This window comes from Urocitellus parryii, chromosome 5, assembly GCF_045843805.1.
Source record: "Urocitellus parryii isolate mUroPar1 chromosome 5, mUroPar1.hap1, whole genome shotgun sequence".
Taxonomy (NCBI): Eukaryota; Metazoa; Chordata; class Mammalia; order Rodentia; family Sciuridae; genus Urocitellus; species Urocitellus parryii.
The window spans coordinates 206,459,215-206,472,921 of NC_135535.1; the positions used below are offsets into that span (position 1 = coordinate 206,459,215).

The 13,707-nt window shown below is 47.6% G+C and overlaps 1 protein-coding gene across 2 annotated transcripts in view; it reads left to right on the forward strand.

Moving 5' to 3' along the window:
* Dock1 (dedicator of cytokinesis 1) overlaps positions 1-13,707 on the forward strand; it is a 441,986-nt gene that overhangs the window by 137,670 nt on the left and 290,609 nt on the right. For both annotated transcript variants that reach the window (XM_026384205.2, XM_026384206.2), the window contains exons 24-25: positions 4,798-4,868; positions 7,321-7,427. In XM_026384205.2, the coding sequence (XP_026239990.1) occupies positions 4,798-4,868; positions 7,321-7,427 (178 nt within the window). The remainder of the gene's footprint in view (positions 1-4,797; positions 4,869-7,320; positions 7,428-13,707) is intronic.

Below are 13,707 nucleotides of genomic sequence, written 5' to 3' on the forward strand. Positions count from 1 at the left end.
GCCTGCCCTGAGCCCCCTTGGGCCCTGCTTTCTGTAGACTCTGCTTCCGGCTCTTCCTGTGTGTGGTGCACTCCGACTTTTGTTTTGGAGGTGTCTCTGCAGAGAAGATCCTGCCTGCACTTGTCTCCGGTGGGTGCCCCTGACTTACCTGCCAGCCTACTTATGCACCAGCTTGTGCCCCTCACCAGGCTCTTGAAGCTGCAGCCCTCCTCTCGACAGAGACCTCAGTGTAGCACAGCTGCCCAGCTCCCTGGGGGCAGCCCAAGCCTGTCCATGCCACGTGCAATCAGAGTCCAAAGCGCTGGAGATTGGTCCTTGGCGGTGGCAGGGTGGCACATGCCAGTGAGGAGGTGGTGCCTGTGAGGAGGCCTGGAGGGTGGGCCCCTGAGCACCTTGCCCTGCTGGCTCTGCACCTTTCCTCTCCCCCCCAGGGATGGTGACCGAGGTGGAAGCAGAGGCGGGGTGGGGGGGCAGTTTCCTTGAGAATCAAGAGGTGCTGTGCCAGGGTGAGGTGGTCTGGGAGTCGTGGGGGCCAGCCCTGGCCTGTGTTCTCTGTGAGGAGTGCGGGAGACCAGGAGAGTGACTGGGCCCACTGTGTTCATTCCCAAGGGGCTTGTGGTCTTCGGGGGTGTGGGCAGGTCAACCTGGGGTCTCTGAGGGGAATGTGAGAGCCCGAGGTGCCTGACCCAGCATCCCTGTGTCCTGGGGAATGAGGTCTGAGCTCTGGACTGAGGGGACATGGATTCACTGAGGTGGGGACTGCGATGGGGGAGGGGAGCGGGGACCCAGGAAGAGGAAATCGCTGTGGACAAGCCTCTGAGGAGCAGGAGAGCCTGGCCCACCTGAGAACCTGAAGCGGTTCAGCACAGGCGGAGGGGGTCCTGTTGGTGGGCCAGTGCCCGGGCAGCGAGGCTGGAGCCCAGGGGCCCTGAGAATGCGGACTGGGTCACATTTATCCCCAGAGCTGAGGGTGTCACCCAAGTTACATAACAGGAGGGCTTCTCTTGCTGTTCAGTGAGCCTGAACGAGGGGTCTAGGTGGAGGCAGGGAGGCCAGTTGGGAGGCTGTGCCAGGGAGAGGTGGAGGTTCGATGATAGGTGGACCAACCTCTGCTCTGCAGCAAGGGGTCAGTTGTGTGGTTCCCTGGGGAAGGGATGCCATCCAAGGCAGTGGAGTTGGCAATATCATTGGGACAGCCCGCCAGAGGTCGTTGCTGTGGGTTGCGGGTGCGGGGTGCAGGAGTGGGTTTTGTGGGTTAGAGGTGCAGGGCGCAGGAGAGACGGCCTCCAAGATCCGCCTTTGGCGTTGGTAGCGTATACGAGGTGATGTTCCTGAGGGGGAAGGTTATGTGGGGAGACCCCAGGGACCCCCCCCCCCCCCATGTAGGGAGGACCCAAGACATTGGGAAGGAGGGCTCAGGGGAGTGTGAGTCATGGGTGCTCTGAGGTGAGGCGGCAGCCGTGCTATAGGAAGGGTGGCCTAAGAATAGGTTGCTGCCATTGTGACTCAGATCTGTGGCTCCTCCCTGTTGTCCTTCAGCCATGGTTGCTGTACGAAGTGGTGTCTGTGGTCTTGGTCGGAGGAGCAGAGCTCTGGGCTGGCCAGCATTGTGGGTCCTCCCTGGCCTTGCCTCAGCAGGCACGGTCTCCTTGGAGGACACGCTTGGTGTGGGAGGCCTGGGGAATGGGCAGGGAAGCCCGGGAGCCCTGGCTGTCCTGGCCCTCTGCCCATCCTGGTTAACACAGGTTGGGTGGTCGAAGGGGCCCCGGGGCAGGCAGGCCACAAAGGCCTGTTCTTGGGCGTCGCTGTTGCTCTGTCCTTGTGAAGTGGTATTTATGAAGCGGCTGCAGGCAGAGGATGCTTTGTTGGGTACGGTATAAAATGCAGGAAGCCAAGCCGTCCCTCACCCTCTGGACATCCACAAACTAAACGAGACACGTTAAGAGACGGAAAGCCATCAGCCTGTGCAAACGCTTATTATTAAATGTTACGATAAATATTTTCTAGTTTCTCAAACTGACTCTGAGGTAGTCGAAGCAGAACGTCTGAAACGGGCATGAAATTATTCCTAGTTAATGCTGTTCGACTGCAGCTCCCCGCAGATAATTGGAATCCCTCCGTCGGGTTGGCGTTGAGGGCTGGGTTACCACGGAAAGAGCAGCCATCGTGCCTGTGATTCTGCAGTGGAGATTCAGGGGTGGAAGTTGTCCCCTGCCCCTGTCCTCTGGCCTAGGAGTGCTGGGATGTGCAGAGAAGGTGGTGCAGGGGGTTGGCAGCACCAGCCTTGGAGCAGGCAGGCTGCTGCAAATCCCAGCAGGGCCCATCTGAGCAAATGACTTTGCTTTTTTGCACCTTCACATTCTCCTGGGTGACAGGGGACGATCCTGGACCTGCTCCAGAGGTTGCCATGAGGATTTCACACGTCAGTTTAGAGGAGCAGCCAGACACATGTCTGGCGTGTGCAGGGTGCTCACGTGTGGTAGATCAGGAAACTCAGACTCATCCTGGGCACCAGAGACGGGACTCGTGCTCAGCCTTCTGTCAGGCATTTTCCATACCTGATAAGGGCAGCGTCATCTAGGTAATATGTTTTTAATCACTTTTCAAATTAAGGTCTAATTTGCACCCAGTAAAACACACTCCTCCTTATTGGGAAGTCCGTAGCTTTCCACGGAAGCGTAACACAGTTGCCGTGCCGAAGGGTCTCTGGGCTGGACCCGCTCCCACTGCAGACAACCCCTCTCCCACCTGGCCACCACGCAGGTTTTCCCTGTCCAGATTGGCCTGGAATGGAATCACGTCGTCTTTCAAGTTAGCCTCGTTGTTTCCTCCTGGGTGTGTCGGAGCTTCCTGGAGTGTTGGTCCTGGGTCCCTTCTTTCTGTGGTACTGAGTGGAGCTCCATGGTGTGGGTTCACCTCTTGAGGGACATTTGGGCTGCTTCTAATTTTTATCAATTATAAATAAAGCTGCTCTCAACTTTTTACTTGCGGGGTTTTTGTGAACATCCGTTTTCATTTCATCTGAATAAATATGCAGGACTGCAGCTACCCAGTCTCGGGGATCGCTCATGGCTCACATTGAGACCACCATGTTCTTTTCTAAAGTCTCCTAAATATTTTTGCACTCAGACCAGCAGCGAATGCACATGGCACATTCTTAGAGTTCTCTTTTGAGTTGTTTTTAGCCTCTCTAATGGACGGTCGTGGTCTCTCAATGTGGTCATTTTAGTTTGCCCTTCTCTGATGAGTAGTGGTGCCGAGTAAGTTGCTTGGTCCTTATCTGCTATCCGTGTGTCTTCCTCCGAGAAGTGCCCCCCCTCCCCCGCTTTTGGCGGCATTGGTGGAGGATTGTTTTCTTACGGCTGAGCTTTAAGAGCTCTTGGTACATCCTGGATACCAGTCTCCATCAGATCCTGATTTGCAACACTCTCCCGGTGCTGTGCGTGGCTCTGGTTTTGTTATCTAAACAGCACTTTTCCAAGAGTGCAAGCTCTTTTGTTGGGATGTTTTCATTTAAAGATTGTGCTGTTAGTATCACATCTTACAAATCTTTGCTTAACCCAGAGTCACAAGTGTTCTCTCCTGAAGTTTCATAGTTCCAAGGTTTTCATGTAAGATCTGTGCTGCATTTGAAGTTAACTTTTGTACACATGTGAGCTGTGGAATGGAATTTATTTGGCATTGGTAGGGGTCAGTGAACTCTGGTAGCAAATCCATTGACTGCATATGTTCCGGGATCCAACCCAGGGCCTCCTGCATGTTGGGCAAGCCACTGCAGATTGAGCTGCAGATTGAGCTACATCCCCAGCCCCAGGGTAACATTTTTGGGGCGAGTTTCTGACTACTTGCTTTTGGAGGGTGGTAATAACAACTGTTCACGTAATGGGTGTAATATTTTCCAGTGTGCACAGGGGTGTCCTGTTGTCTTCTCAATTTGAATCTAAGTGTTAATGCAGTCCCTTGATGTAGCTGGCACGGGCCAGTTTCCTTCATGGAGGTAGAACTCAGCCTACCTCCATGAAGGAATTAGAGTCACAGGTGGCAAAGCCAGGTCAGGACACTTAAGATCCAGGAACGTTCCCCAGCAGTGTGTAACAAAGGCCTTGGGTCTGCGGCATACCCCAAATTGAATTTTAATTCCAGCTTAGTTCATTACTAGCTGTGTGAACAGGGACAGTGTAATTAATGTCTCCCTTGTCACTTGCTTCTTCCAACACAGCTAACTCCCAGTAGTGGGTCGGCTAGAATTAGTGCTGAGCTACGCAGGGCCCAGGCCCCGTGCAATGCGGGCAGCGGGGTCTGTGATGCACTGACCGAGGCTGTGGGTTTTCTAGATAAAGCAGAACTTGTTACTAAAGAACAAAATGATTCCTTAACTAGGGATACACAGGTATGTAGGAGACGAGTTTTAGGATGGAGCGAGGGCGTTTCGTCTGCTTTGCTGAAGCGAGAAGGTCTTCTGGGACCGTCTTGGTTTCATTGCGTGAAGCCTTGTTAGGAGGCCACGTTAGTGCCACGTCAGTGCCACATTAGTGACAGGGCGGTGGTCTGCCTGCGGGCTAGGCGTGGGTTCCGGTTGCTGTCCCTTGTGCTATCTTGCGGCGGTCGCGTGTCCATGCTAGCTCCCGCCCTTCTGCGGCCTGGAGGAGCTGCCTTCACTCTCCTCTCGCTCAGCTGTCAGCCTCTGTCTGAAGAGGTTCTCTTCTTGCCACGTCTGTGGTCTTGATAGGAATTAGAAATTTCTGCCAACGCTGGCCCTCTGCATTCGGCTCAGCCCTCTCTCCTCTTGGTTTGCAGGGGGCGGCCCTGAAGTACTTGCCGACCATCGTCAACGACGTGAAGCTGGTGTTCGACCCCAAGGAGCTCAGGTAACTAGGCGCCGGCGGGTGCTCACCCATCACGCCTTCCTGGGGCTGCTGTTGTCTGGGGCATGCTCCGGGCCTGCCTCGGGTCTGCATGGGTCAATGCCCTGGACCGTCCTGGGGCATGGGCTGCTGCTGGTGTCTGTCACTTTGCTTTTTATGACTTTGTGTGGGGAAGTTGTCACCCATCAGCAGGCACTGGGAATACGACAGTTGGGCATTTTGCATGGTTAGGTTTTGATTTTCAATTTGTGGCTGTTGGTTTTTGTTTCATTTTGTTTTATTTTCAGCACCTGAAAGTCCTCACATAGGTGTTCTCCTGCTCTTGTGTCACCTCCCCTTCTTTATAACGGGTGCAGCTTCTCCTGAGCTCCTGAGGGAGGGGCTGAGAACGTCAGGCAGAAGAATCAGACAAGAATTTTTTAAATCCCCAAAGACAAACTGGGAAGGAGACAGCCACTGGGCTTTCACTGAGGAGGGAACTAGCGTCCAGGTCCTTCCTTTTGCCCTGGAACATGTCACCCCGTGGTGTCTCTGTGCAGCCGTCAAAGGCATCCGGCCCGTGTTGGAGAGCTCAGGGCTGGAGAAACAGGAGAGGCGTGGAAAGTGCATCTAGTGGGGTGCGGCCATACTCTGCTCCCATCCTTCTGTCCATCAGAGGAGCACAGCAGAGTCACTGACCCTGCTCGAGCCTCATGCTTGGAGCTCCAGGGAAGTCCTGCCGAGGCCCTCTGTTCTTGGTGCATGTCTGTCCCCATCAGTCCCTTTTGTACTGCTTTCAAACGTGACATGAAAAGTCATGTTTGTATGTTTTCCTGTTTGGATCATCGACCCATGTTTTAACAAAGTGGAAGTGATCACGGGAGAGAAAAACTCACACTTAAGTCCACTGCCCAGACACAGCCAGAAAGACCTGGATCCTTAACACGCTGCACACACACGCCTCAGAGGCCCACCTTCTTTTCTTTAGGACCACTCCTGCACTGACCCATCTTATTTCCCTGGTCTTCAAACCCTCTTCTGCATCGTGATCATGAATGACTTTCACGGTGTACCGTTCTGTGCTGGCCCATCATTTGCTTAAGCCACAACCACAGACGTGACATCTATTATGTGCTTTCTCCATACAAAATGGGCATTTCACAAAGCACCTCCAGGCGCCAGTCGATTAGTCTTCACAACAATGGCATGACATTGGCTCTATTATTAGCCTAATTTTGCTGCTCTGCAGTCACTCAGCTGGCCAGTGGCACTGGTTCAAGGCCAACCCTGGCTTTCTGATTATAAAGAACAGGCCTCTAACTATTGTGCTGCCTGAAAGGTGCCGAGTGAAGTCTGCTCTTGATCTTTACAAAATATACAGGGATGCATTTTTTTGTAGCTTAATTGTATATCATTAGGATAATCAAAGAAGTGGAATTACTTGTTCTTATATTTTCTTAAAAGATTTTTAATAGATATTTAAAATCCAAAAGGTCAAACTGACATTCCATTAGTTCGTCTCCACTGTCTCCATACCCAGACTTTGCAGTGCTGGGAACGAGCCTTTGACAGGACCAGCCTGTTGACCCATAAGCAGTACTTCCCGTTCTTCTTGCTTTCCTTGAGATGCCAGGGGGTGCACTTCTGGTATTCCTTCATAGTTCTGGCCATTTGTGAAAGGAAAGTTTTAAGTGTTTTTATTGAAATACTAGGTGAATACTCTGAAGTCACCTGTTTTATAGTGTTCGGTTCAATAGATTTTTTTAGTGCATGTTTCAGAACATTTTATTTCCCCAGTAAGATCTCTCGTGCCATTTCTGGTCCTTTCTCACTGCTACCCCTGCCCTAGGCAATCACCCATCTATTCTTTGTATCTGTAGATTTAGCTTCTCCAGGTGTTTCATAAATGGGCTCATACAACATTGGCTTTCACTTAGCGTCATGTTTCAAGGTTCACCTGGGTTGTAGCAAGGGTCAGTGCTTCCTTCTTTTTTTGGATGAATTTTATGGACAGACGTGTTTCTCCCTTTTCAGTACTATTTAACAGTGTCATCACTTGGAGTCATATACACGTTTTTGTGTGGATATATACTTTCATTTATTGAGTTTATAATTAATAATTGGAATTGCTGATTTACACAATGACGATGTTTAACATTTTGAGAAAATAGCAAACCACATTTCAAAGTGACTGTGCTATTTCACACCCCCACCAGCATGGCGGGAGGGCTCCGGTTTCTTTAATCCTCAATGCTTGTTATTGCCTGACATTTGAATAATAGCTATTTTAATGACTGTGAGTTAAAAAAGAAAACATTTATTGGGGGATATGTGTAATTTTGGCCCATCTTGTGTGAGGGGCTTGTCCAGCATGCCAGTGGCATGTCAGGACCCTCGAGGGACCTCCTGTCTTGTAACAGCACCCGGTTGTTTGCTGTGTGTGTCTCAAGAATTTTGCTCATGTTCTTCCTCGTAGTAAAATGTTCACCGAGTTCATCCTCAACATCCCCATGGGTTTGCTGACCATTCAGAAGCTCTACTGCTTGATTGAGATTGTTCACAGTGACCTCTTCACCCAGCACGGTGAGTTATGACAGATATCGTCCTGGGATCCATGGTCTGCAGTCCTGGCCCCTCTGAATTCCCTCCTCTCTGCTGTGAGGAGTGGAGGTGGCATGTGGTTCAAACAGGTCCAGCGCAGGACAGGGAGACGTAGCCCTTACAAGAAAACAGTGATTGGCACACTGTAGTAGCAGCTCATTGGGAAATGAGTGCAGGAGGTGGTAGTTTGTCATTTAGGTGCACACCAAAGCCTGAGGACAATCAGCATACATTGTGGTCTTTAAACCGTGGGATTGTCTATCCTGGGGTGGCAATTACTAGCTTCCACTGAGATGATGGCAAAAAAAAAAAAAAAGTTCAGGTTTTCTTTAAATTTAGAAGTAATGGTTCTGTCATCATCTGAACTTTGCCATCTTTGACAGGGTTTCTTCCAACCCTGCTCAGAGTTCTATGAATTCTGATGATTCCTCAACTCATTTATCCTGAAGAACACCTTATATTTTTCCTCATGATCTCCCCATCCTTTTTATTAATCACTTTTTTTTTCTGTTTGGACAGGCTGAATTCATATTTTACATTTGTCAGGCGGTTTTATTGAAAGCTTAAAAGCTGTGCATAATTCCTTAACCTTCCTCATTTATTGGACGCAGGTGTGAGGTCTGCGGAGTGACATCCTGGTGGCATAGATTTATTCTCTTTCTTTTGTGTCTGGATGCTGGGCTTCTCCATTCATTTTCTTCTGTCCCCAGGCTTGGTGTTGTTTGTGATTCCTCTGTGCTTTTCCAGTGACGAGCAGCGCTCATTGGGAAATGCTCGCTGGGTGGTTGCTGGCCGGACTGAGAAGGCACTGTCTGGCGCAGTCCTCTGTGCCTTCTGGGTTGGTGGGCGCCACGTTTGCCTGCTGGTTCACCTTCATCATATCACTGGAGTGTGTGACTGTTGCCAATGTTTATGCTAAGAGACGACATTAAGAGTTCACCTGGGTGGGAGTGTTCTTCTGGAGGAAGAAAAATAGGAGGGGTGGCTTTGTGCAGCCCCTTCATGTAGACCTTTCTCTGGCCAGAACCCCGTTTCTCACTTCTATAAAAGAAAGTCAACTGTCCCCGCCGTCTGAGACTGAAATCCACAAATCTAGAGTGGGCCATTAATTCTGACTACCCGTATTTCATCCCACTGAGAGGCTGGTACTTGAATTGTCTACTCCCTGGGTGACTGTTCTAAATCCTAGGGACTGCATGGGGTTTAGGGAAAGGCTGATGGGGAGGTGATATGTTGGGACCCAGCTTCCGCGGCCATGCCTCATACTGGAGCAAGTAAATTCTCCAAAATTTATACGTAGGTCTCATTAGGTAGATGTTCCATCTACTCACCATTCAGTGCCAAGACAAACATATTTGTCATAGAGAGAGGGACAGAGATTGATTCTCCAAGAATTATGAAATTTATTCTGGACCGGCAGAGCATTGCATTGGGAATATGTGTTCCATAGCAAACTGTGGGTGTTTGCAAGGAGGCTGAGGCCAGGGGAAGGGTTTAGAGGCGAAATGAGGAGGATTCCAGCAGGAATTTTAAGTCGTAATCCTTGGCTGGAATGACTGATGCCAAGAGTTACCAGCCCGAGGTGAGTGGTCAGTGGCTGGGCAGATGTCCTGGGGAAGCTCCTCCTTGTACAGGGTTGCCGTGGCTCTGAGAAAGCCTGCGGTTTTGGCAGATTCTTTTGAGAGCTGCTGACCTTTCTTTCATAATTTGCTTCTTTTGATAGGGTTGACACTGTGCGTCCGTTTTTATTTTGACAACTTTCACATTTCTTCCACGTTCTCTGCTTTTGATCAAGATTCTTCCCTGAACACACTGCCGATTGGCCCTCTCACACTTGGGGCTTGATTGGCCATCGCTGCTGGGATGTGCTTTTCTGGGCTGTCCTTCTGCTCCCACATTGGGGACGGAAGTGATTAGTGACTGGGAGTCATCGTCCCATCTCAAACAGGAGGACCCAGGGAGAGGTTCCCAGGTGAAGCCACAGTGCAGTTGGGGCTCTCCACTTGGTGAGATGGGGTCTCAAAGTGCTGAGCCAGGCTGTTCTACCAAGAGTTGTATTTCTGCAGGGTTTTGATAGGCAACAGGTACAAATTTACAAAGGAAAATCCAGAAATATCCACAGGAGAATAAACGGCAGTCTGTGTAATAATTTGAATCAAGCAACATTATCTTTTTTCTTTATAGTCAGACTAATTTTTACCAAAGGTACTTGAAAAGAAAACGAGTTTGTTTATAAAGTGAGTTTTGTTTTATCAGAAAATTGTGCTTGATTATTTGTTAGAGTGTTTTTACGAATCTGATTACAGGTGCTTCAAGGAAGAATGAATATTATGTATTGCAAATGACTTAGAATAGGCATTTTTAGATTCTGATGAATTCAGCAGATGACAAGAAAATTTAGTGACTTTTGTTGCATTCAGTGCTGTGAGATGCCAGTCATGGCTGAAGCCTTCAAACCAGCCCATCAGACTTTTAAAAGATTCCATATGACCTTGCACAACCTTAGAACGTTTATATTAATAATATATAGTAAACATCATTGTCAAGTAGTAGTCATTTAGTTTTAAGCTTTTTTACCAGTGATAATCTCTCAAAAGACTTTAAAACAAATAGATGCTTAAAAAGACTTTAACTGTTTTTAAGATTTTGTTTTTTTCTAAGCCATCAGAAACCTAATAAAGACAGCCAAAAACATGATATGAACTTGCTAAAAGAAAAAGTCCTTGTTTCCCAGGCCAATTTTTGTGAATTTTACTAAAATCAGAGCAATATTTTAAGAAAATTTTGTTGCTTCAAAATAGAGAATTAGATTCAGATTTTATTTCGGTGTATGAATGTTGTGAAAACTCAGAATCCTGCAGCTGACTTTCACAGAAGGTAGCCGATGAGGTCACACCCGTTTCTTCTCCGGAGACGGGTCCTATAGAACCCTGGGATCTGCTCTGAGCCTGCAGCGTGCTGTGGCCGTTAGTTGTGCCCTTTGTTCTTTTCTCCCATTTTGGAACAGTCCAGCCGTTCGACATCAGGATAGCAGTTTTATTTGCTATAAATAAATCCCTTTCTATGGAAAAAGAAATCTCTTTTTCAATCTTCCCAGCAAAAGGAGATCCTCGTCTGCATCTCTCTTCTGTTTCTCTCTCCTGCTCTCTGGCTACTTTCCGCCTTGTTTTCTTTCTCAAATTTACATTTCAGAACATTTCTTTAAAATCTTCAGATTTAGATAAAATTATTTCTTTTCTCAGTAAAAGATTTTGTCTTTTTTTAAGTACATTTTAAAAAAATCCAAACACATCTTGGTTTCTTTGTTATTTATACATAAAATGACATGTGAATCAGAGTTTTTGTTGTGTGTGTTAGGGATTGAACTCAGGGGCACTCATCCACTAAGCCGCGTCCTCAGCCCTATTTTGTATTTTATTTAGAGACAGGGTCTCCCTGAGTGGCTTAGCACCTCGCTGTAGCTGAGGCTGGCTTTGAACTTGCAATTCTTCCTTGGCGTCCTGAGACACTGGGATTAAAGGCGTGTGTCACTGTGCTAGGCCAGAATTTTTAACTCTTGGTAATTTTTAGTGAAGACTCAGGAAGGAAGAAACCTTGAATTTTTCGTCATATGCCAGCCATTGATGAGAGGGTATATGTCAGTAGGCCAACATGTATAGTCTTTACTTCATGAAATTTAAGTAGCTATGAAGTTTTGAATTTATATTTATATTCAGAGGCATTTACCTCATGCATATTTACTTCATTTGCTTATTTTTAAGCAATGATTCCCAGATTCCTTATGAAAACCGAGGTATTAGATGAGCATTGCCATTTTATGTTACTTCTTTGTCAAGGAAAACCTTTAAACATTAAGGTGCTACACTTGATAGACGGGAAGAACCCAGAGTGCACTCTGTTCTCATCTGCATAGTGGTTCTTAGGTCAGACTTGTCGTTTCATGCTCCTAAACATTTGACAGAGATAGATATAACCCTGTTGAGCCACGATACCTAAGCAAAAATGTGTACTAAAAGTTCTGAAGACAACTTCATTTTTACTTTGCCAACAAATTGAGGAGACAGTAAGATAGTAATATAACTTTATCAGTTTAGAAGAAGAGAGTTGTATCTAAATTATATTTATGAAAAAAAATGGAACAGTTAAGGTCACCTTATCATATGGATAAACTTGAAGGTCTTTATTTATAGTCTTTTGAGCAAATGAGTTTAGGAGTTGACTCTTAGATGTTTGCATTTTACTAGGACTATCTGAAATAGGAAACTTCAGGCAACCTTGAATAATAAAGTTATCTTAATATAAGCAAAAGAGTCAACAGATGTGAAATCGGCAGAAGAAAGAAAATACAGAGACCTGAAAATCCTTTACATGTTAAGCCTGTAATTGCTGTTTAAGAATCTCTCAGGGAGTCTCACAAGAAATTTTAAATCAGGCATGTAGGTCAAACCAAACTGTGAAGCCAGGCACACAGAATTGAAAGTGAATTCACAAGAGAAAGGCCATAAGATGTTACCAGGAGCTCAATTATAATAAAAAGTGCAGGAGAAATCCCTGCCAAGCAAGAACAGAGCTGCCCGGGGAGTCCCCACCAGACCTGTCCCTAGGAATTCCAGGCACAGCTAACTCTGATGGGTTTGAATTAAGTTCTCCCATTGCTGCCCCAGTTGCCAAGAAATTGAAGAATTTCCTTTCCCTAAACTCTCGCTCAGAAAATGAACGGTGCCTGCCCAAAGAGACCCTTAGTGGGAGTATTCACCGTAATGATGGCCTAAAGGAGGCCTGCCTTGTTCCTTAATGAAGGAATTCTTCAAGACACCATCAGCAGCAGTCCTATTCCAAAAAAGGGGCCTTCGACCTGAGAGAAGATCCACCAGGCAGAAAAAGACAAGCCGTGGAAATGGGGGACTCAAAGACGCTTCCAGGAGTCCGTGGCTCTCTCTGAAGGTGGTTTTGCCTCTGTTCCCTCAGCAGTCACCAGATGTGCCAACCTCAGAAGAAAATAAAGAGCTGCTCCAAAGAATATCTTATTTGGGAAGAGCCAGCATAGCTGAACACAACATACATGCCACCGTAAACTCTGGGTGTGTCACAGAGGCTAGACAAAGGGTCTTTTCATAGATAAAAATGGGGAGGTTCACTTCAAATATTTGGAACAACAGGCCTTGGCTACAGTGGTTAGTGACACGTGTGTCCATCCTACAGCGCCCCGAGCAGGTGTCGTGATGGAAGGGCCTTTTGCACAGGTCGCGGTGGTCCCTGCCCTGGCATGGATCTGTCGGAGTCTTGTGTGATCGTCATTATCAGGCAGTGCAGTTAAGACTCTTCCTTCATAGCATCCTGGTTTCTCTGACTTGTTTTTGCCGTGGGTTGACATAAGTGACTTCGTCTTGATTCTGACAACTTTCACATTTTTTCAGCACTGTCCATGAATGCCAGCTGTCAGTGAATGACACTTGTCAGTGGATCATCTGTGAATTGTGTTTGACCTTCGTCGAGTGTTATGTGACCGAGACCTTCTTGAGGACATACATGTATGTCAGAATTTGTATGGCAAAGCTTTGTTCTAAATGTCATTGAGTTCCCTTTGAGTAAGGGCCTAAAACACAAAAGATTCAGTAAAAATACTTAAAATAGACCCAAGAAGATGGAAGGGCAGCAGAGACAGGCTGTGTGTCCCACCCCTCCACAGTTCAGGTTTGAAGTCACTAGAGAAGAGCTGCTCAGTGAGCTGGGTGACTGAGGGACACACTAGGTTCAACACTAGACAGAGACTTGGTTCCTAGAACAGAGAGCGAGGCCATGTGATCAGTTCTGCACCTGTACCTGCAGTTGGTACCCAGGCAGGTCAAGGTGGAGGGATCACACAAAGGGACAGACAGACAGGGCATATTTAACAAGACAGTTACAGAAACAGCAGGAAGGTCATTCTGAATTTCGCTGAACTCAGAACTGCACGGTGGGCAGATGCATGAGACAAATTGTGTTTTTCTTGAGTTTTAAGCAGAGAAGTGTGTCAGGGAGCCGTCTAGTTGGGATTCCCTGAGCCCTGCTCCCTAAGCCTGCGCCTTAGGGAATTGTAATCCCCTGCATCTTCATCTCCCCTGGAGACCACAGCAAAGAGTAGCATTGAAGGAAACAGCTGGAGCAAGCCATTGGATAATTTTTATAGTGCGATAGCTTGAGCTGAGAAGCCGGTGAAACCCACTGACACGCAGAGGGAACAGAGGAAGGCCCACTCGACTGTCCTGAAAACTCAGGGGTG